The sequence below is a fragment of the Rhinolophus hipposideros genome (genome assembly GCF_964194185.1).
Source record: "Rhinolophus hipposideros genome assembly, chromosome: 14".
Classification (NCBI taxonomy): Eukaryota; Metazoa; Chordata; class Mammalia; order Chiroptera; family Rhinolophidae; genus Rhinolophus; species Rhinolophus hipposideros.
This window is the reverse complement of record NC_138060.1, coordinates 27,921,261-27,945,227: the sequence shown is the minus strand read 5'-3', so window position 1 is coordinate 27,945,227 and position 23,967 is coordinate 27,921,261. Positions and strand designations below refer to the sequence as shown.

Here is a 23,967-nt window from a genome sequence, read left to right as displayed (position 1 = left end):
AGCCCATCACCTGCTCGAAGCTTCCAATGGCTACCCTCACCCACTCCTGGCACTCTCCTGCTGCCCCCCGCTGGTTCTCTGGTCAGGCCCGGTGAGGTGTGATTTCCCAGTTATGCTTCATGCTTCCCTGGCAGGGCCTCCAACCCAGAGGTCCCTTGAGCAAGCCCCGTCACATCCCCTGCTGAAATCTTACTCATACCTCAAGGCCTGCAGCTTGCCACCTTCCTGGACAGAGCTGGGGCCCAGGGTCGGCCAGGCCTGTGTTTGAATCACGGCTTCCACCACTTATTTGCTGCCTGATCTGGGCCAAGTCACCTTTCCTCTCAGAGCTTCAGTTTCCCTTTCTGGAAAACAGGGTCATGTGGAGATTGAGGGTAACATAACTTATTGAAAGGTTTCAGTGCTCCTGGCACCCAGCCAAGCATTTCCCAGCAGGATTTCATTTTCTCTTCCTAACTAGGCTAACGTTTATGAGCAATGACTGTGCGCCAAACACTTAATGTGTGTTCACTCATTTAATCCTCAAAACAATGCTGTAGGAGAAGGGCTGGTATTACCCCCATTTTACATAGAGGGAAACTAAGGCCCAAGATGATGAAGTGACCAGCCCAAGGTCATACCCTAACAAATGACAGAGCTGGGTAGTCTGCTCCAGAACGTATGTACGCAGCCACTTGGTGATGTAATCTCTAAATATGCCCATTTCAGAAGAAGACACTGAGACCCAGAGAGGAAAGGTGACTTGTCCAGGTGCATGTAGCTAGGACAACAGAAGAACTGAGTCCAAGGTAGGATTGTGCCAAACCCCATACTTACCCTGTGCCGAGCACAAGACCAGGCACATTGCAGATCTTCTGTGGATGGGCTTGAATGGGGCTCCTGCTGACTAAGGGGAGATAACTCACTGTCCCCGGGAATCTGTAGGTTCCCTCTCGGGGCCCCTGGGCCTTTTTGCCTGGGATGGAAGTGAATTGTGACCAAAGATAACTCTCTTACCTACCTGGGAGCTTCTCGATGAGGAACTTTGCCTCATTCATCCATCCACCTACACACCCATTGATCCTCCTACCCATCCACATATCCACCCACTCATTTACCATCCTCTTATTCATCATCATCCATCCATCCTTCCATCTAAACACCCACCCACCTATCTATCCATCTATCTACCCATCCTCCATCCACCTATTCACCCATGCAGCCACGCATCCACCCATCACCTATCCATTCATCCATCCTTCCATCTTTTCATCCATTCACAAATCCATCCATTTACCCATCACTCCATGCTTCCATCCATTCACCCATCTTTTTATCCATCTATTCTTACTTCCTTCCTTTCTTCCTTCATCCATCCTTCCATCCATCTGTCCAGCCAACCAGCGAGCCAGCCAGCACCTCCTCTGTGCCTGGCCTTGTGCTGGGCTGTGCTGAGGATTTGTGTGAATTGTCTCCAGTCCCTAATATCCAGGACTCGGTCCCCAGTAAAGGAGACAGGCTTACAATTCAATGAGATATAAATGTGACAAATGCTTTGTAAGTGAGGCAGCTGGAAGGACGACAATAGGCCAGAGAAAGAGGAGGACTCTTCTTAAGGATCAAAGAAGACTTCCTTTGAAGGGCACCTCTATTAGTCAGGGATCTCCAAAGAAACAGAACCAAAGAAAAAATATATATAGAGAGAAAGAGATTTATTTCAAGTAATTGGCTCACACGATTAAGAAAACTGGCAAGTCTGAAATTTGCAGAGTGGGCCAGCATGCTGGAGACCCCTGAAGAACCGATGTTGAAGTTCAAGTCTGAAAAACATTTGCGGCAGAATGTCTTCTTGCTCAGACGTGACTGGTCTTTTTGTTCTGTTCAGGCCTTCAACTGATTGGATGAGGCCCTCCTACAACAGGGAGAACAATCTGCTTTACTCAAAGTCCACCAATTTAAATGTTACTCTCATCCAAAAACACTCTGACAGAAACACTTAGAATAATGTTTGACCATACAGTTTGGCACTATGGCCCAGCCAAGTTGACACGTAAAATTAACCATCACAGCATTTTATGTGAGGAGAAACAGGGGTTCACGGCATTCTAGGCAGTGAAAACAATCCTTGCATTGGTCCAGAGGTGGGATGTGGCTTTGGGACAGTGGGAAGTGCATTAAGGATAGAGGATATGGGCAGGAAGGGGGCAGCAAGCAGGGAACATCTGCTGAATTCTGATTTCTCAGGCAGATTTGGGGGAAATGGGGTGGTTCACAGCTGACATTATCCCTCTGTTCCCCTTTCCCAAATCCAGAGGTCTGCTAGGCCTAAGCTGGACATGATGGGCAGGGAAGAGGCCTGGCAGATGGGGGCTGCTTTAGCTGCTGTCTCCAGCTGCCCCTGAGTTCGAGGTGAGGGAGAGGGAGAGGCTGGCCTGGTTGGGTTCCCTTGTGCTACCCACTCCACACTCTGATTTATCTCACTCTTACTCCCATGTCTCTTCTCTGCCTGTTTGCCCTTTATGCTTACTCCACTTTTGTCCCTGGCTGTACCTCTCTCTCTCTCTCTCTCTGTCTCTCTCTCCCCTACTTTGTTCTCTGTCTCTGCCTGAGTGGGACCTACTCTCTGTGTGGGTCTCTGTCGGTCTTTCTTTATCTCTGAGATGAACAAGGTACACGTGAATGGCTCTTTGCCACCCAGGCATTTTAGCATCCCAAACACCGAGACTATCCAGCTGGAAACATCTCAGAGACCACCTTGTCCAACAACCAGGACAACTAGGGCCTCTGTGTCTTACCCAGGATCACGCGGCACATGCCTCCACGCCCCTGACGCAGGAGTTAGCCATCCTTAGAACCTTTGAGGCAGGGACCCTTCTCTTCCTCTCCAGCTCCCACAACAGCTAACCCCTCGAAATGGCAGCAGAACCTTGAAACAGCAGCTAAACCCTAGGCTTGCAGGAGGGGCCAGGTGCAGAGGACCAAGGACACTGGTGAAGAATAAGCCCAAGGGAGAACACACTGGACATCAGGAAAAGGTGGTGGGCATGTGGATGCCAACGTGTGCCTCATTTCTCTGCCTGTCTCTCTCTGCCTCCGGGAAGCTTCCAGTCCTTGGAGGGCTGTGGCTGAGCCTCGTCTGGGGATTTCCGCAGGCCGAGGCCCCTCCCTGGCCTGCACCCTCAGAGGGCCCGCATTTCCTGTTCTTAGGCTTTCCTCCTCAAACCCGCTGGGGTATGGCCTAGGACACAGGTGTTCTCCTCACTGTGTGGCCTTGGGCAAATCAAACCCCCTCTATAAAAATGGGGGTTATCATCCTCTGGGTGGGGCTCTGGTGACAACCAGGTATCAAGTTCCCGGCATTAATTTCTCTTGCCTCACTTCTCATCTATAAAATGGGGATAAAAGCCCCTGCTATAGGCTGTTGTGAAATATAAATTAGTTCATATTTATATGTGCCTAGAATGGTGCCTGGTACAGGGTAGGTACCAACCTCTTCCTCTTACTTGTTTGTGTTGTTACAATTACGATTACAGCAAGCGGCGGGGCAAAACGGGCTGCAGCCTCTCGTTTTTCTGACCAAGAGGATGCCGATTCTATGTGTGTTCACTTCAGAGAGAGAGCTTAAGAAATTCCCACCCGCTGATGGTGTGATCTTGCTAGCAAGGCCACCCAGAGGGCAGGAGGCCTGGACCCTCATTCGACCTCTGCTGGGTGATCGTGGGCAAGTCCCGGACTCACTCTGTGCCTCAGTTTCCCACATGGAAAATGATTTCACCTCAAAGCTCCTCCCGGCTCTGACATGATTCAAATCTGGGAAATTTTCGCAAAAAGCTCAGCCCACCTATGTAAGGGTGAAATGTTGGGTGGGCCAGCATCCTGGAAGTGAGGGTAGGGAGGAAAGGAGAAGAAACCTGAGCTCTTTGTGGTGGGACAGTAGGCTCTGATGCCAAAAGCTTCCGGAAGTAATCGGCCTACTGGCACTGAAGGACAGCAACTGGTAGGACTCCCCACCCGCCAGTCCAGTCCTTGCTCAGACCCACCTCTCGTTGGGCCCTCTACCTGCCCCCAACTCTACAGGCGTCCTCCAGGCGTCCTCTTTGAGGAAGTGTTCTGGGCCCCCCATCCTGATTGCTGTCATCCCCTTTCCCCATCCCTCTCTCTGTCCTCTCTCTCTGGCTCTCTTGCTGGTAGCCTCTTTCTCAATTCCCCTGTCCCTTTCTCTCTCTCTTTGTCCCTGTCTCTTTCTCTTTGCCACCTCCCACCCATGCACTTACCAGCCATACCCGGCTCAGCATACTGCCACCCCAGGCCCTGGCCTCCCTTCTCTGGCTGTCAGCGTTTGCCATGGACTCCTCCATGTGAGCTCCTCCATCAGGGGGCTGGGACACACTTCCCTCCATGTCCTGGACCTCAGTGCCAGCCCCTCTGCGAGGCCTTGCCCTCTTCATCACCCCATCTAATCCCACACCAGGACTTAGACAGAACACGCAGCGAGTCAGGGTCACACAGCCCCAGAGTGGCAGCACCGAGATCAGCCAAGGCTGTCTGACCCAGTTCCCAAGCTCTTAACTCAACCTGCCATATCTCCATTTAGGATGGGGTCCTTGAGTCACCGCACGATACATCTTTCTAAAAGCATTGGGGGACATGGGAGGCAGAAAAAGACAGAGATCAACATAGATAAGCCAACAGGGTACAGGTGGAAGGACCAACAGGGCCCTTGATACTTGGCGATATCCCAGATAAGGTTTTTCCAGCAGGGCCTGCTGTGGTCTTAGCCTGAGCAGTCCCTGAGGGCAACCTGAACTGGCTTTTCCTGCCAGATTCAAGTTTGTGTCAAGCTGGTGCCTCATGCCTGAATGACCACATGAGGGTGGGAAGGCTCCACTGGCAGAGGCTACCTCTGGCAGGATGGGCAGGGGCCCGTGCCAGGCCCCAAGGGTTGAAGGTCTTTGGTGGATGGGCAGGCAGTGGTGGCTGTGGAAATGCTGAGAAAAGCTGCTGCCTCTCCCCTGGGAGTGGGACGGGGGGCTTCCTTGGGCCCAGTCCTTGGGGTGACATTCCTGCACGTCTGGGGCTTGAGCCTAGAGCCCGATTGTGTCCACAGCCACATTCCAGGGCCCACCCAGTGTGGGGCGGTGCCAGCAGCCAGTGCCCTGGGCTTCAGGATGCTCACTGGGGGCCCTTGTAGGCTTGCCTCTGCCTGGGGGTCTCAGGCTGTACTCTGCGCAGGTCAGGGAGGGATAATACAGCCCACCTCCCTGTAGCCATATGAGGGTTTAGGCACTTCACAAAGCCCATCCCACAGGGAAGGAAAGAGAGGTGCAGAGATCAGGGATGGCCTAGGGTCACACAACCAGTTCTCAGTCTGTGATTAGAGCCCCATCTGCCACCACTGTGGCTGTACCCTCGGCAATATTCTGCCTCCTAATTCTTAGTCACTGGTGGACCCTCAGTGCCCCATTTAGCACTTGGCCTATAGCAGATGTCCAGCACATGTTTGTTGAATGAATCAATGAATGAATGAATGAATGAATCTAGACAGACCTGGAATAGAAGCACCTCAGGATAATTAAATTTCAGATGCTCTAAACAATGTTCGAGCATTCCTCTGAGTAGGTTATAATGATTATATTACAGATGAGGAAACTGAGGCTTAGAGTGGGCTTTTTCATTTAATACCCCAGGCAGGAGTTGTCTTATTGAGCCACAATCTACCCTGTGACTTGTGTAATGTGTCCCCATACTACCCCACGGGTGGAGAGAGGCCCACAGATGGATTTGGGGCTGGGGTGTTTTCTGACCACTGGGCAACCTTCCCAATTAATGCCACGTCAAGGACCCTCTCCTGGCTTCCCCCTGAAGGCTGGATGGCCTCAGGCCTAGCCTGGCTGTATGATCTCTTCCTTTTTTGCTCACAGAATTTAATATAATGGTGCATATACTCCACATCATTTGAGGCTAAATGGGGGGGGGGGTGGTTCTGCCACTTAGAAGTTGGTTGATCCCAGCTTCTAAGACGAGCTCTTTAAACTCTCTAAGCCGCTTTCCCTTCTGTAATAACAGAACCAAAATCGTACCAGCCTGGACCAATGGGAGTTTAAACACAGGAACAAAAGACTGAGTTAGAGTCTCTCCCTGGAGTACCACACAGCAGTGAAAAATGAATGAACTACATACACCAACTTGATGAACCTCAGAAACACAGTGCAGGAGAAAAGGCAAGATGCAGAAGAAAGTGTTCAGTGCTGTCTTCTTTTTTTTCTTTTTCTTTTTTTTTTTTTATTGGGGAAGGGGAACAGGATTTTATTGGGGAACAGTGTGTACTTCCGGGACTTTTTTTTTCCAAGTCAAGTTGTTGTCTTTTCAATCTTACTTGTGTGTTTAGCTTCAAGTTGCTGTCCTTTCAGTCTTCGTTGTGGAGGGCGCAGCTCGGCGCCAGGTCCATTTGCCGTTGCTGGTTGCAGGGGGTGTAGCCCACCATCCCTTGCAGGAATCGAGGAATCGAACCGGCAACCTTGTGGTTGAGAGCCCACTGGCCCATGTGGGAATCGAACCGGCAGCCTTCGGAGTTAGGAGCATGGAGCTCTAACCGCCTGAGCCACCGGGCCGGCCCCAGTGTGGTCTTCATATGTAAAGATTAAAGACACACACATTTCTTCTATAGTATTTATAGATACATACATAAGTATTAATAGTGAAAGAATAAAAATAGAATTTGAACAAGACTTGGTTACCTTTGTGAAGACTGAGAGGTATCCGGAGGTGTTCAACTTATCCAAGGTACAGGTTTGTTAGAACGGGACCTCTCTCAGCATCACTTGTCCATTTGTGCATGACCCAGGCAAGCGATAAAGTCGGATGTGGCCTGCATGGTAGCAAAGCAGAGGGAGAGCAGAGGCAGGTTCAAGTGGTGTTTTGAAGGTATGTTTTGATAGGATTTGCTATGGGGTTGCATGTGCCTTTGGGCAACTGACTTGACCTTGGTGAGCTCAGTTTCCTCATCAGTGAAATGGGGACAGCCCTATATGGAATGTGCAAGGACTCAGCACATTAGTGCTCATAAAATGCTCAGCACAATGCCTTGATGACCTTGAGATTAATACTAATAATAAAGGTGTCATTCAGCAATGGAGGGTCTTAACCACTTTCAAAGGTGGGGGAGGGATGAGGATGGGGTCATGTGGGGACCCTCATTAGCCCCCACTAGTAAGCCAGGGCTTCCAAGGCTCCCAAACACTGAGGCAGGACCTCAGGCCCAGAGACACTTTGCTCCAAGCAGTCCCTGAAAATCCCTCCCCATGTGACTCATGGGCCCCACTAATCAGTCATATGGTTGACCTTGAGCACAGAGGCTGAGCCACATAAGTCCACACTGCCCTCCTCCCACTCTAGTGAAGCCTTGGGCCTGGGTGGTCTGCTGCTGGTGGAGAAGAGAGGCTCAGACAGCACGCAGCCCAGACCATTTCAGAAAGCTAGTCTGAGGGCTGTTGTACCCACACATAAAACCTGGGAGTCGTCCTGACTCTGTGACCTTGGCCTGTCTTCCAGCTCTGAGCCTCAGTCTCCTTATCTGTCAAATAGGGATATGATGGTGTCCCCTGTAATAAAATGATGATTATCCATTGCTTGGCTGAAATGGAGCTACCTTTGTTGTTAGTATTAATCTCAAGTTCGTCTCCAGGCCCTGCCCCTGACACAGTGCTATAGTTTTAAGCACCACGAGTCCTGTTTCATCCACTGCCGGCCTAAACAATGGCCAGCACAGACTGGAGCACATGATACAGTGTGTTATCAATTGCTTTGTGTCAAGTAGGAATTGAGGGGTGTCTCAGGAAGTCCCTGGCATGGCCTGAGCCCCATATCTGCTCTGACCGCTGTGTGACACTGTCTTCCACCTGCCTAATTCTCCTGGACATCAAAACCAGCTCAAATGCCACCTCCTCCTGGGGCCTGCCGTGATTGCTTGCAGTTGGGGAGCTTTCTCCTTCTTAGCCCTGTTGCCCTTCATTCCAGTGCTCCTGGCTGATCTGGCTGTGTATTTGAGGCTCTGGGTGGTGTGTGATGTCCTTGCTCAGGAGGTTCCATCAGAGTTTGGTGGCTTTGTTCATCCCTGTGTGGCCCACAAGGCTTTGCTCCCCTAATGGTTGCAGTTCTTTCTCTGTTTGACTGAAGCCAAACCTGCTTCCTTTACCCCTGCACGCCCAAGGCCTGGCACAGTAACTGGCACACAGGATAACTGGAGTGTGGACAAGTAGACCCCAGGGTTCTTCCCTGTTCGTTGTGATCAGTCCATTTGCCTCCAGGTGGGTCTCTGTGATTCTCTCCTCCTGATATTTACATACTTGTGCAGTCCCCGCCCACACTGAATAAGGCTGACTGGTATAACTCATAGGATATTGCAGAAATGACTGACCATGTGTGACTCCTGAGGTTAGGTCGTACAGCATTGCAGCTTCCGCCCTCCCCTGAGACGCTTCCTCTGGGGGAAGCCAGCTGCCATGAAGGCAGCAGCCTGCGCAAAGGAACCAACGCCTCCCACCCACTGCCAGAGCCTACTTGCCAGCTCTGTGAGTGGGCCACCTTGAAAGCAGAGCCTCCAGCCCCAGTCAAGCTTTCTAGTGACAGCAGTCCCAGCTGACACCTTGACAACAACCTCTTGAGAGACCACACCGCCTGCGTCCCTAAGCCAGAAGCACCCAGTAAAGCTATTCCCAAATTCCTGGCCCATAGAAAACATGAGATATAATCAATGTTTATTGCTGTTTGGGATCATTTGTTACACAGTGATGGATAACTGATACAGACCTGGGCATCCACTGCATTCCTCAGGGCCAGCAGGATTTAAGCAGGAACTGTCCCCAAGTTGCTCGGGACATCGTGCCAGGTGCAGATGACACACAGGGGCCTGACCGTCACCACCTGGACCAAGGTGAAGAGGCATAAGCCTAAGCCTCAGGGAAAGGGAGGGAGTGCTCTGTCCTAGGCCCTAAGCTAGGAACTTTCTTGCCCAGAATGCACATCTGACTGTTTTTAACATTGTCACTCTTGAACAGTGTGAATGGTGCTCCACAAAGGCATAGAGGCCTCCCTGGTGGTTTATGGTATTCAGAGAGGAGGGTTGAGAAACTGCTGGGGAACCAGGTCAGGCTCTAGTTCTGTTTTTTGCTTTAGTTTTGTTTTGTTTTGTTTTTATTGCAGCATCAAACCCCAAAACTCACAGTTTCCCCGAATTCAGGCACACCCAGGTATGACTGGGACATCCTCTCTGCCAAGCCCCAGAAGCTCAGCTCAGGCCGATAACAGTACCTGGGCACCTAGCACATGTGCGTGCGAGGCTAGCACAGCTCGACTCAGAATCCAGCCACCTCTCAACTCCTCCACTGCTGCCACTGTCATCAGTTGCCTAGACTGGTGCAGTAGCCTTCTCACCGGTCTCCCTGCTTTGTCCTTACCCCACTACAGTGTAGTCCCCAAATGGTGCTCAAAGTATTCTTTACAAATGGTAAATCCCTGCTCAAAACCCTCCACTGACTCTGACAGGAAAACAAAAACTTACCTATACAGTGGAACAATCTAGGGTCACTACCTGACCAGTCTGAGATCACTCGAGTGGGAACACCCGACATTTGGGGCCTCCTCGTGTGATGTACTGCGTACCCACCTGTGAGTCATCACTTGACTTATTCAAGGTGTATCAGTGCATATAAAATCAGGGGAGAGAAGAACAGGCTAAGTGATACCGCGAGGAAACAAGCAGACTCCACAGCTGTCCTGGACCCTTCACAAGAGTCAATGTCTTATTCACTATTGCCAACCACACCCAAACATCCTTCCACAGGACAACAGGAAAGTGTTCCATCCAGGGCTGATACCCATCGCCAATCTCTTAGACATCCTGCCGAGTGAAAGAAGCCTGACACACGAGAACGTGCTGTATATTCCATCTGTGTAAAGTTCTAGGACAGCCCAAACCAGTGTGCACAGATAGGAATTAGAACTGTGAGGGCCTCAGGCGTGGGTAGGCACTTGACTTCCTGGAAGGACCTCGAGGGAACCTTTTGGGAGGAGGGAAACATTCTGTATCTTGATCTGGGTAGTGATTATATGTATATGTACAAGTTCACCAAGCTGCGTACTTGAGATTTGTTCACTATATGGGTGACATGCTTCATTTAATAAAGTGATGAAAGCGATACACTTTTTAAAACATCAGTGTCGGGGGAAATAGGTGGGAGACTGTTCTAGTTTATAAGAATTTGACATAGCAAGAAAGTACATGTAAACCATCATTAGATCCTTGTTCCAAGAAAGGAAAGGAAAAAAAAGAAGAAAGAAGGAAGGGAGGGAGGGATGGAGAGAGAGAGGAAAGGAAGGAGGGAAGGAGAGAGGGAGAGAGGGAGAGAGGGAGAGAAGGAAACGGGAGAGAAGAAGGGAGGGAAGGAGTGAGGGAGGGAGGGAGAGAGGGAGGGAGGAAGGCCCAGCTATGTAAACATTTGGGGGACAATTTGAATGTGAATTGAGTACTAGGGAATTATTTTCATTTTCTTTGGTAATAATGGTCATGTGCTTATGTAGAGGAATGTCCTTGCTCTCAGCAGACACGTGATCAAGTGTTTAGGAATTAGGAGTCCCAAAGTCTTCAAGTGATCTTCAAATGCTAAGCGAAAAAAAATTAAAAAGCACACATATATGAAGATAAGGCAAATATGCTAAAATATTAACAGTGGTTGAACCTAGGTGAAATATATATGAGTGCTTATTCTAAATTCTTTCAATTTTTCTATATCTTAGGACATTTTTATAATAAAAAGTTGGAGGTACAGTGTACAACATCTAAAGTTAAGTTCTGGCTGTGGCCCCTGTGTTCCTACGTCATCCACCCCCTGCCACCCCTAATCTCATCCCTGTCATTCTCCCCCTTGTTCTCCCTACTCCAGACACACACACAGCTTCCCACCAAGCTCCTTCCTGCCTGAGGCCTTTGCACTGCCTGTCCCCTCTGCCTGGACCACCTTCTCCTCCATTACCAGATATCTGGCTGGCTCTCATGACTCAGGTCTCAGCTGTGATCCCAAGGGGACTCAGTAGCTCAGTGCTATCCCAGGTGACCCCAGCACTTTCTGACTTGCCACAACGCTGTGCTCAGCATTCAATGACACCTTTCCCTCATAGACTCTGATGGTGGCTGCAGTGTCAGACATCAAGTGCCCAGAGCGGGAGAAACGGGGCCACGGCTGCCTCCCCTAAACAACATGGTGTCCCCCTCTTTTCTCCAGGAGGAAAACCTGTCCCACAAGCCCCAGCATACTTTCTCTTATGTTTCATTGGCCAGAACCCAGTCAAATGTCCATCCTAGACCTGTCACTGAACATAGGAAATGGGATGGCTCAGACTGCCTAGACACATCAAGATTGTCCCCTGAGGGGGGCATGTTGCTCCCTCCCCCTAAATCAGTGTTCTCTTGGTCAGGAGAAAGGAAGATGGCTACTGAGGAGACAAAGCTAGGTGGTAGTCCTCACATATTTCTGGAACTTGGAGATAGTAAAGCTCATTTGCTGCCTGTGCCTTCTTTCAATCCTCCTAGCAGGCCTAGGAGCAGCTGGTGGTCTCAAATTCCATTTTGCAGATGGGTAAATGGAGGATGAGAGAGGCAGAATGACTTAGTGCTGGCTGGTCAAACCCCAAATTCTCTGCAAGGGCAGGACAGGCATAGTATCATGAAGGTCCAGAAAAGGAGAGATTCCATCTGACTTGGAAATACAGCAAGGCTTCAAGGAGGGGTAACATTTGATGGTACCTGGAGAGTGAGGGGGATTTCAACAGAGGCTAGACATGGTATCGGGAGGAGGGAACAGAGTGAGCAAGGACAAGGAGGGCAGCGTCCACAGTACATCTGGGCGATGAGAATGAAGGAGGAGAGCGGGAAAGGATGCTATGGCCAGATTTCAAGGGCACCTGGAGTCCAAAGGAGGGCCTTTTCTTTGTTCTTCAGGCAAAGGGGAACCACTGCAGGTTCTGGGGAGCAGATGCATTGTAGAGTGAGCTGAGAGAGGACTGGAGGGGCAGGATGGAGGCTAGGAGAGCATAGAAGAGGCCAGTGCAGAGCTGTGGATATGGAGAGGAGATTCGGTAGTGGCTCAGAGGGCCAGGAGCTTGTGAGGCATTTCTTTGGGGAGAAAATTTCTGCTTCCTGGGCAATCGGGCCTCATCTGTGAAATGGCATCATGGTGATGCCACCATCTAACAGGGTTCTTGTGAGGCTACAGGACCCGTTCATAAGGGGGCCCTTCCCCTTCACACCTTTTCAGGCACTGTTGTTTACTGCCATGTCTGAACACTCCCTATGTTAGTGGCCTTGTGCCGAGAACTGCACTTACTTCATGTTGCACTGAATTCCCGCAGCCACCTGTGAGGGCTGCATTACTTAAAGGGCCTTGTCCACGGCACACAGCTAGGGAAGGGTCCAGCCATAGTGTCCTGGAAATCGGGGGCCTTTGCACTAGCTGCTGTGTGGATCTCCTGGCCTGAAGCCCCACTGAGTTAGGCTGGCCCAGCCCACAGGGCTCCCGGGACCTGACAACCCCATCTCACTTCCTGCCCACTTCCAGGCCACCTCTCAAATCCCGCATCCCTGCCTCTGTCCCAGCATTGCCTCATCTCCCAGACTCCCATTTACCTCCTGATAGTGTTACCCCTTTGGACTGGGCAGAGAGATCTGAGCTCCTGGAGGCCAAGAAAACAGGCCCAACGATGGCTGCTTCCTGCCAACCCCTGCCACAGTCGAGATGCAATTTTGTTCTCAAGGAAACCTCACACTTAGAAAAAGCACTCGGGGCCAGCCAAGTGGCTCAGGTAGTTGGAGCGCCATGCTCCTAACGCTGAGGTCGCCTGTTCGATTCCCACATGGGCCAGTGAGCTGCGCCCTCTACAGCTAAGATTGTTGTCATGCAGGGTCTCTGGTCCCGCTGCCCGCGCAATAATGCAGGACATGGTGAGGCCAAAAAGGAACAACAGCGGAGCCAGAGATAGGGGAGTCACACCACTATAGTCTCATTGGTGGCTGCGTTGGAGACATAGGAAGCAGGAGCCACATGATCTGCAATCCACAATCCGCTTGCTGACCGCACTTGCTGGCTGCAATCTGCCACCTGTTTTTAACCCCTTAGCATAGCCACGGCAATTATATTAGTGGCTGATGGCTAACCGGTAACAGCTGATGGCCACGCAGCCACAGCGGATAGCCATCTGATTACAGCTGATGGCTATCTAATAACCGAGCCAGCACCTTTCCATGTGAGGCCAAGAGCCTGGAAACTGCTCTCTGGGACTCTGTCCCCACAACTGTGAACAACAGCTCTCCCTGGAGCTGGGCTGTCATGAGCTGGGCTGCCCCAAGCAGCCAGAGGTTGGTGTGTGCTGCCGCGGGCTACCGTGTGTCACCGTGAGCGGCTGGCAGCCGGCAGAGCTGCCATGAGCTGCTGTGAGTGGCCGACAGACAACTGGCGACAGATTGCCTCAGCCAGGGGAGCGCAAGGCTCATAATACGAGCATGGGCCAGGGCCACAACTAGACTGAGAAACAACGGCTTGAACTGGAGTGGGGGGAGGGTGGGCCAAGGCGGAATAAGGGGTAAAAAAAAAGAAGAAGCACTCAAAAGACCTCCTGGTGGGAACCAGGGAGGTCTGTGATGAACTGAGCTTTCCTTTAACTGACTGATTCGATTCTATGAATCACTGAAATGGGCACAGCGTGGCAGCTTTACACAGCAGAGCAGAAAGTTGGCAACAACAACCTCAGGTATGCCAGTTTTCGAAAACCTCCCAGCTGACGTCTTCTGGGTGCTCCGGGTGTGGGAGAGGGAGCACGTACCGGCTTCTCAAGTTCGTGCCTAGGCCCTAAGTCCCTGCCGCCTGACATTCCCACATTAGGACACAGGCCTCCACTGAGTTTTATCTCCTATCACTTCTTGGGCTGAGAGCTCCTACAACCATGTGATTCTCCCCGAGGCTGGGGAGGCAGGGGATAGGAGAGGGCTAGACTCCACCCCTGGCCTGAAGGAGTTCCGGAGTAATCACACAAAATTCACTAAGGCAAGACAGGTTAACACGGTCTGCTACCTAGTTCTGGAGGAGCTATAAGCTTGGCCAGGGAAATAGGAGGGTGGACCTACACAGGGACCTATGCAAAGACACACAGTGGGAAAAGCCGAAGGAAAGAGAATCCTTTCCTGTGGCTTGTGGGAGAGTTTAGGGGAGATGGCTGGCAGTCCAGTTGAAGAGGTAGGATTGGGAGACCTAGAGGGCTGGCTGAGGGATTGGATCATTTGGTGGATAATAGGGAGACACTGAAGAATCTTTAGCAGGAGAGTGACATGTGAGTTGGCTTTTGCTCAGGGGCTCAAGTGGCAGCGAAGCCAGTGAGGAGGGTACTGGCAGGTGCTAGGCAGCGGGACAGGGGCTAAGTCAGGGAAGTGTCTTGGGCTCCCCTTATTCTGGAGAGTTTCCTAGGGTGCCGTGGGTCTGAGGACTGGGACTAACTGAGTAGGGCATTTAAGCCCCAATGAGGGGAGCCCCTGGGTAACTCAAGATAGCGGGGCTTAGCCCTTTATTGTATAGATTCAGTAACAAGGTCTGAAGAGGCCAGGGTCCCACCTAAGTCTGTGGCAGTCCAGACCCCAACCAAGGCTTTGAGCTCTGTCTGCTCAGACAGGCACCCCCTTCCCTGCCTGTTCTGGAATCAGGCCGTCAGGATTCCAATCCTGCTTCTGCTCCCCGGGTTCTGTCATGGGGGGTAGATTGCTTCATTTCCCTGATGGCAAAGTGGGGATGATAATTACAGCTGCCTCATTGGGCTACTGTGGGGATTAAATGAATTGATGGTACAAGAGCTAAGATTCGGGGCTGGCACATAGGAATTGCCCAAAAGCATTCCTGCTCCCATTTTCCACCCCCAACCTTTTTTCCTCCCAACCTTATCTTTTTTCCTGCCTCCACTCCCACACACAACCCTTCCCCCATTTTCTTTTTCCCTTCTAAAACAAACAGGCATCCACCTGGTCAGGTGTGTTTTATGAAAACAAAACAGATCAAACTCACAGCTCCCTGGGGGGTTTGCCAGCCAAGGGGAGCCTTTCACACCCACACCACTGTCCAATGAACTCTCCTCCCTCTGGGTCTCTCTGCTCCTTCTCACCAGAAAGCCTGAAGTGTTGGCAGCTATCACAGCTCTACTGTACAGGTTGAAACACCAAAATGCAAAGAGGTGAGGTCACTTGCCCAAGGTCACACAGCTTGAACTATGAGAGCTAGGGCTGTCCTACCCTAGAGCCTGTGTGGTGGGTCTGGGTGCTGTGTTGGGGGAGGGCTAGCCCTTGGAGGTATTCTACCTAAGGGGATGTCACTCATTCATTTGTTCATTTATTCTAATTCATCATCATCTTGTGTTTCCTCATGGATCTCACATTTCTGTTTTTTCTATTTTTTTAATTTTTTCAATTACAGTTTACATTCAATATTGTATTAGTTTCAGGTGTACACCATAGTGGTTAGACATTTATATAATCTATGAGGTAATCCCCCCAATACGTCTAGTACCCCCACCTGAACCCATACATAGTTATGACAATATTATTGACTATATTCCCTATGCTGTACTTTATCTCCTGTTACTATTTTTCAACTGCCAATTTGTACTTCTTAATCCTTTCACCATTTTCACCCTGTCCCTCCCATCTGGCAACCATCAGTTTGTTCTCTGCATCAAGATCTCACTTTTTTTCCCCCCGCCTCTCCCCCCCCTCCCTGCACACACACACACACTCTGGTTCAAGCCGTTGTTCCTCAGTCTAGTTGTGTAGGACACAGCTCCCTGGCCCATGTTGGTATTATGAGCCTTGCGCTCCCCCCCTGAGGCAGTCGGTTGCTCACAGCAGCTCTTGCCGGCCGCTCACGATGGCTGCCGGCCACTCACGGCAACACACGGTAGCCCACACGCAGCAGCCTGTGGCAGCCCATGGCAGCTCACGCCAATCTCTGGCCGCTCACTGCAGCCCAGCTCCAAGGAGAGCCGTTGTTCACAATCTTAGCTGTAGAGGGCGCAGCTCACTGACCCATGTGGGAATCCAAGTCCGTGTTAGGAGCTCGGTGCTCCAACCACCTGAGCCACCAGGCTGGCCCTCACATTTCTTAAAGATGTAGGTTGTCCTTTTTACTTCGACATCCCCCAGTCCCTAAGCACTCCCAGATGAAAGTTGAAAAAATATATACATAAGAGAATATTTGTGAACATAATATGTCTACTCCATGCCTTTACTTGCTCATCCAGCTTATTCCTTGGGCCATTGTGTTCAATGTTCCATCCCCTGCACTCTATGGAATCCCTTCTTGCCAAGGGCACTGATTGGTCTCCAGGTGGACACATTCAGTTGTCACTTGTCAATCTTTTCATTGAGATTCTTTTGACTCCACTAACCCCGACTCCTGCATAATTCCCGTGCTCTTCTCTCGGCTCCCATGACACACCCTCTTCTGGTTTCCTTCAACCTTCCAACTTTCCTCTTCAGGCCCTTTTATGAGCCCCACTCCTTCAAGGTTGGGGTTCTCTTGTATCTCAACATACTGTGTGTGTATGTGTGTGTGTGTTCTTGTGAATTCCCTGGGAACTTAAATGCTAGTCATGGACGGCTTTCATGAAGGGCACCTAACTTCAAACCAACCACCAGAGCCCCTCTATAACTAAGACATGAAGAAGGGAACCAAGCTCAGATGAAATAAAATTCTTGATAAAAGTTACCAAACCCATGAGACCTCACCTTCCTTCTTTTACCTCTGATTACTAAAAAGTGTTTTGGCACAGAAGCAGCAGGACATCAGCATTTAGTGGCAATCCTCTCTATGCCAGGCACTTTCCAAAGTGTAACCTAATTTACTCCTCACCAGCCCAGTGAGGATTGGAGTGGGAGGTATTAGTTAACGTCAGCTGTGTAACAAACATCCCCAGATGAAGTGGCTTAAAACAATAATAATTTATTTGGCTCACAGTTTATTTGGCTCACATTTATTTGGCTCACAGTTTATGTGGCTTGGAGATTTGGGCTTGGCTCAGCTGGGTGGTTCATCGACTGGCCTGGCTGGGCTGCCTCATGAGTCTGTGGTCAGCTTGTGGGCCTCTCTCCACATGGTCTGTCATCCCCCATTGGTCTACTCCAGGCTTTTTCATGTGGCAGGGGAAAGGTTGCAAGATAGCAAAAGCAGAAGCTGCAAAACTTCTTGAGGCCGAGGCTTGAAGTTGGCACAACATCATTCCGGCTACATTCAATTAGCCCAAGCCCAGCCCTGACTCAAGGGCAGTAGGAATAGATCCCACGTCTTTATGGGGAGGGGTATAAAGTATCATGGCCATTTCCCAATCTGCCTCATGTACACTCTTCATTTTACAGAGGAGGCTGGTAGGGATAAAGCAACCAGGGAGACTCCAGGTCCAGTGCCTCTCCCACAGAACCAGACCTGTCTGCCTTTGAGCTTAGAAAGGCAGACCTCACCTAAAAAGCTGCACCACGGGGTCCCAGACAGGTCAGTGACAAGCATGGGCTTGATTCAAAAGGAGAATTAAGGACACCGAATCTGTCCCTCAGTCTTGAAGGATGGCCAAAGCAGCAGGCCTTTGTTCCAAGTGCAGGCCTCTAAGGGAGATGAGCACAGATACCTCCCTACCAGCTGCCTGGCTCCAGCTTTGCCAGTCAGTCGCACAGGGACTCTGAGCACCCAGCGTGTGCCAGGCACGGGGATCTGATGGCTGGCCACAGTCCTTGCCCAAACTGGCAGGGCACACAGACCCAAGCCCTCAGTAATGTTTTCCCTGTTGTAGTCATTGGGGCCAAGGCTCCAAAATGTGGAGCTTCTAAGTGTGCCTGGGCAGAACTCCATGCTTCCTGCTTCCTAGGTGTCAGGCCTTGGGCCAGTTACTACCCTCTGAGCCTCAGTTTCCTCCTCTGTAAAATCGGATTGGAGATTGTGCTTTCCTCAGAGGAAGGTGAAGAGGATCAGGGAAGCCAAGTATGCAAAGGACTTCCTTCTGGGCCATATAGATGTGACACGTCTAGAAATGGCAGCCATCATCAACCATAGTCTAGGGTCCAAACCCTCGAGTCCAAATGTGATTGGGATTAGAAAGGCAACATGGTGCACGTACAGTATGTTACGTGTCATCCCATAGGATCTGGACAGCCCCTCCTAATCAACCAAATTGATATTTCTACAGTAAAGCCTATGATTACTCATGGTATACGGGCTAAATCAAGCTTCTAAATAGCTTCCAGGATGTCTAGTTTTACTAACAAATTAATTTTTAAATTTTCATTTGTCAAGAAATTGTTGGCTATGGACATTTCGAATTATTTGGATCATTATAATTATTAGTCAGTAATTCTCAACCTTGGCTGCATATTTCACTGAGCTAGGGGACTGGTTAAATTACAGATTCATGGGGCTCACACCAGACCGATGGAATCAGAAGCTCAGGAAGTGACCCCAGAAAATGGGTATTTTTAAAAAGCGGCCAAGATGAGTCTGATACAGAGCCAGAGGTGAGCCATGTTCTAGAGATTATAAAACGGGGTGGGAGGTTCCACTAGGAGGGTCAAGGAAGTCTTCCTGAGAACCGGACCAAGCTGAGTGAAGGGGCCAGGTGAAGCAGGGGTGGAAGAATGTGCCCCACAGAGGGAACAGTAATTGTGAAGTCCTCAAGGCAGGAACACATTCAGAGATTTAAGGGAACTGAGAGGTCCCTAGGGTCTCTGGAGCCTGTGAGCCAAGGTCAGCAAGGCTGAGCTCCCTCCTCCAGCTTCCTCTTTGGTAGAGTTCAGGAGGGGGCTCTGACACCGGGGACCTTCCTTAGGGTGAAATCTGTACACATGCACACTTTCTCCCCAGAGAAAACTGAGCAGCACCAGGTCCTTTCTTCCTAGCCAGGGGAGAAGGATAAATTAAAATCAGAGTGTGTTGGGCTGGGAGGAGTCACATAGATCCTCTAACCCAATGGTTTTATTTTGTAAATAATTTTGGTGTTGTTTTGTCAAACAAAATATTTTCCCACTGTTCCTAGAATGGTTGGAGCAAAGTGGTGGTGATGTTGGGGGGCCTGGAGTCCTGGCTCCTCTGCCCTCCCCCCAAGTCTCCCCAGGTCTCCTTGAAACTCCATGGAACCCAGTTTAAAAACCCCAGGAAACTAAGGCTCAGAGAGGGGGTGATGGAACTGCCTGAGGTGCCCCGGTCATGACGGCAGGGCTGGGACAGGACCCCAGACCCCCTAACTCCTTTTTCCATGCTCTTTTGGCCTGGTTAACGTTCCCCAGACCTGTGTTAGGTCTCTCTGTATATGTTTTTGTTTCCCCACAACTCACCTGTTATGAGTTGAACTGTGACCCCCAAAAGGATAAGTTGAAATCTTTACCCCTGGCACTTATGAATGTGATTTTATTTGGAAATAGGAGCTGTGCAGTTGTAATCAAGTTAAGATAGGGTGGCCCTAATCCAATATGACGGGTGTCCTTATAAGAAGAGAGAAACCTGGACACAGAGGAGACTGGGCATGTGAAGTCAGAGACACACAGGGAAAGTGCCGTGTGGTGACAGAAGCAGAGCCTGGAGTCATGCTGCTGCAAACCAAGGAATACCAAAGATGGATGGAAGCCACGAGAAGCTCGGAAGGGGTGAGGAAGGATTCTCCCCAGAGCCCCAGAGGGAGTGTGGCCCTGTGACACCTTGATCTTGGATTTCTTGCTTCCAGAACTGTGAGAGAATACATTTCTTCTTTTCTCCCTTCTTCCCCCTTTTTCCCCTTTCCCTCACCCCCCACTGTGGTTCTAGCTGCTGTTCCTCTAGTTGTGTAGGACACAGCTCCTGGCCCATCCTATTATGAGCCTTGCGCTCCCCCAACCCCAACCCTGGCTGAGGCAGTCGGTTGCCAGTTGTCAGTCCTCCACTCCAGCAGCACACAGCAGCCTACGGCAGCTCATGAGGGTTGCCGGCCACTCATGCTGGCTGCCGGCTGCTCACGCTGGCCACCGGCCACTCAGGGTGACACACAGTAGCCCACGGTGACGCACAGCAGCCTGCAGCAGGCCACAGCGGCTCACGGCAGCACAGCCCAGCTCCAGGGAGAGCTGTTATTCATGATCGTAGCTGTAGAGGGTGCAGCTCACTGGCCCATGTGGGAATCGAACCGGCGACCTCGTTTAACCCCCTCAGTTTGTAGTGCTTTGTTACTACTGCCCTAAGAAATTCATACACCTCTTATATCATAATTCATTTAATTTTTCCCCCTTAAAATGGACTTACTTTTAAACAACTTGCACGTTTTGCAATAAAGTAAATCTCCCATCCTGCTATAAATGGACGACCACAATACTTTCCATATATAAGAGGCACCTTAAAAACAAAGACAGGGCCAGGCAGTTGGAGCTCCGTGCTCCTAACTCCGCAGGCTGCCGGTTCGATTCCCACATGGGCCAGTGGGCTCTCAACCACAAGGTTGCCAGTCGGCTGCTTGAGTCCCTCAAGGGACGGTGGGCTCTGCCCCCTGCGACTAAGATTGAACAGGGTACCTTGAGCTGAGCTGCCTCCTGGATGGCTCAGTTGGTTGGAGTGTGTCCTCTCAACCACAAGGTCACCGGTTTGACTCCTGCAAGAGATGGTGGGCTGCGCCCCCTGCAACTAGAAACGGCAACTGGACCTAGAGCTGAGCTGCACCCTCCACAACTAAGATCGAAAGGACAACAACTTGACTTGGAAACAAGTCCTGGAGGTACACATTGTTCCCCAATAAAATCCTGTTCCCTTTCCCCAATAAAATCTTAAAATAAAGACGATGAAGACCAGCCAATCTAGCCAGATGCAATTGCCAAACGGCTCTGACTTGGGGATGCCTTTGTTGAAAAAGGGAATGATCAAGTGTCTTCAAAGGGTGGTGAAGACACACAAGCACCTAGCTGAGACTTCGTATCAGACGGATAAAAAGAATTGAAAAGCGAAAATTCCCTTATTACCTGAAAATGTCTCATTCTGAGAAGTCTCCAGTGATTAGGATTTCAGAGGTGACCACACACCCATCCTCCCCTTATGTTTGAAGAAATTGAGGGCCAGAAAGTTTCAGTGATTTGCCCAAGGTCGCACAGCATTGGTGGCCAGGTCTGGATTTGAGCTGAACTCTATGTGCTTTCCAGGAAATCACTCATCAGAGACCTCTTGGTTAGTCCAATGGCCTTGGGTCATGCCTGGGCGGCCATGGGCTGAGCACATGTATGCAGACCAGGGGTAGTAAACTCTGAAGGCCGAGTAAACAGACAGCCTGCATATCCTAATCCTGTAGCAATTACAGCCAAGTGAAGGCTGGGCGGGATTATTACTATACTTCAAGGCAACTGGACCTGGGCAAAATTTGACTCGCATTGAGGTTTTAATCCAAGTGATGATCACAAGATGTTTTTCTTCTTGTTCCATTGGACCATCCGGATTAAAACCCAGGGTCCCTGCAGGCAAGCTGTCCCACATCCTATCACACAGGGTCACATGCTAAAACGACAGAGGTCGTTGGACCTCTTCACCTTCACCCTCGTTCAGACCCTGTGGCCATCTTCTTCCTTCTCTCACTGCTTCTCTCTCTTCTCTTCACATCCATTGCCTGCTCTGGCCCATAGGAAGAAGCAGAATCATAACTTATAGTCTGATCTGGCTTGGATTCCAATCCCCGTTCCACTGTGTGACGTTGGGTAGGCTACTCATCATCTCTGCACCTCAGTTTCCTTGTCTGTGAAATGTGTCCCTTCCTCCCAGGTTATTGAAAGGGGTCAACAAACTCGTGCCTGTAAATGTGGTTTGCCTGGCACATGGTAGGAGTTCAGGAAATACCGCTTCCCTCCTCCTCCCAGACCGCGAGCCCCTGTCTTTTCGGCGGCATGTTGGGCTTACCACCAGACTTCTTAACACACCAGCAACCATGTGAACTGTGCCTTTCTATACACCAGGCCCTGTGCTAAGCCCTTTCCTGCATTAACTCATTTAATCTCCCCATCAACGGTGTGCAGGAGATACTGTCACTATTCCAGACAGAGGGGCCTGTACCTTAGAGAGCCCCCTGGGACCACCCTCCCACAAGACCAGGATTCTCCAAGGCCAAAGAGAAGTGCCCACCCAGAGCCAGCATGCACCCCAGAGCCCAGAGTTGGCCTCTTCACCCATCCACCCACCTGAGGGTGGAAAGGTCCACTGGTGTGCATCCCAGGCCCAAGGGGGGACATGCAGGGCTATTTGAGGGGTTGTGGGATATGGCTGAGCTGGGATGGAAGGCTGGGTTATTGTATATGTGTGTTTGCAAAGCTGCTCAAGGGCAAGGGCAGAGTGAGGGGTGGCAGCAGAGGAGCGAGGGGCAGGCCACTAGCCAGGGCCAAGAGAGGGCCCGCTCTCCCCTGCCATCACTTGCACTATAGAACGCAAGGAGACGGACAGTTTGTCATTCAAACCTGGCCTTTAGCTCACCATGAAAATGCACCTGCCATGGTGGAAGAACAAGCTAGGTTTTATTTAGTTGCATAGTAGCTTGATGTATAACTTTCCAATATTGAGACAGATGCATGTGGGCCTCCATTTGTTGTTTTGGGGCAGGCCCAGCCAGTGTGAGCAACGGCGGGCCTGGTGTCATCATGTTCTCTTGACCTCTGACCCACAGAGGACAATACACTTATCAAATGAAGGAATGTGCTAGGCCCAAGCCTTTCAAAACACAAGTGGAGAATATCAGGCTTAAGACCTGCAAATAGCATCCAGGCACAAGTGCTGATAATACCCCTGGAGACCAGCATCGGGTTTCATGTGGCAAGCCACCTCCACCCTCGGTGCCTCAGTTTCCCCACTTGCACAGTGAGGGCATTGGCCTCTTTCCTCCCTCAGTGCCTATCTAGGATCACCCTTGTTAATCTGGACCTATCTTTTCCCTTTCCATCCTCTGAGACTCAGATAGATAACCTCCTATATCCCCCTTTACCACTGTCCTCCAGTCTTCTCGCTTGCTCATCCCATTTTTCCAAGATGACAAAAATAATCAGAATGACAGCAATAATTATGAGCACTCACCTTATGCAGGCCCTGGCCTTCATAATAACCTTGTAAGGGGCTCTAGTGCCAACCTCATTTTATAGATGGACAAAGCGAGGGCCATTTTGGGATTAGTCCCTACCTAAGGTCACAACTGGAAAGGGTCACAACGTGGAACTGAACTCATGTCTCTCTGACACACGGAGGCTACCCATTTGCCCTATGGCTGGAAACCACAGATGAGAAGCGTCTTCTCGGCACTACTATGTGTCCTGGGATAAATCACTCAACCTTTCTGAGCCTCCATTTCTTTGGGGAAGTGGCCTCAGAGGGCACCTGGGGTCACCTAGAGCTCAGGGATTCCGGGATTCCAGGAGTGGAGCTGGGGTGGCCTGCGTGAGAGCCAGGGCCCAGCCCGCCTGGCTCAGATGACCAGTCCCGAGGGCCCAATCAGGCCAGCCTTGGATCAGGCCATAAGTGGGAACAAAACAGTCAGGGAGTTTGCCTCCCTGGCTTTGTTTATTGTCTGGGAGCTGGGAATATTTTGAATTGTTGTGTTTGGGGAGGGAGGGAAAAATAACCAAATATAAGAAGGCAGCCAGTGAGAGGCCCAGGCAGGAATGCAGAGGAATTAGGCCTGCCTGGGTATGTCTGAGAGCTGGTGATGCTCCCAGAGGCCCCAGCACCCTCTAGGTCAAAGATGCTCAGCTCTGATGAGACATGCAAATTGCCTGGAGAACTTCCTTTTCAAAAAGGCCTCATGCCCAGGGGTGGCCAGTGAACTCAGTTGGTTAGAGCGTGGTGCTGATAACACCAAGGTTGCCCATTCGATCCCCACATGGGCCACTGTGAGCAGCGCCCTCCTTTAAAAAAATTACTTTGAAAAAAAATAATAAAA

General features: G+C 50.5%; 1 protein-coding gene across 1 annotated transcript in view; it reads left to right on the top strand.

Annotated features, from left to right (window-relative positions):
• The window catches only part of LSM3 (LSM3 homolog, U6 small nuclear RNA and mRNA degradation associated), a 183,068-nt gene extending 173,551 nt beyond the window's left edge, over window positions 1-9,517 (top strand). The window contains exon 6 of the mRNA XM_081072969.1: window positions 6,046-9,517. Coding sequence (XP_080929095.1) covers window positions 6,046-6,103 — 58 coding nt within the window. The 3' untranslated portion in view covers window positions 6,104-9,517. The remainder of the gene's footprint in view (window positions 1-6,045) is intronic.
• Window positions 9,518-23,967: the final 14,450 nt, after the last annotated feature.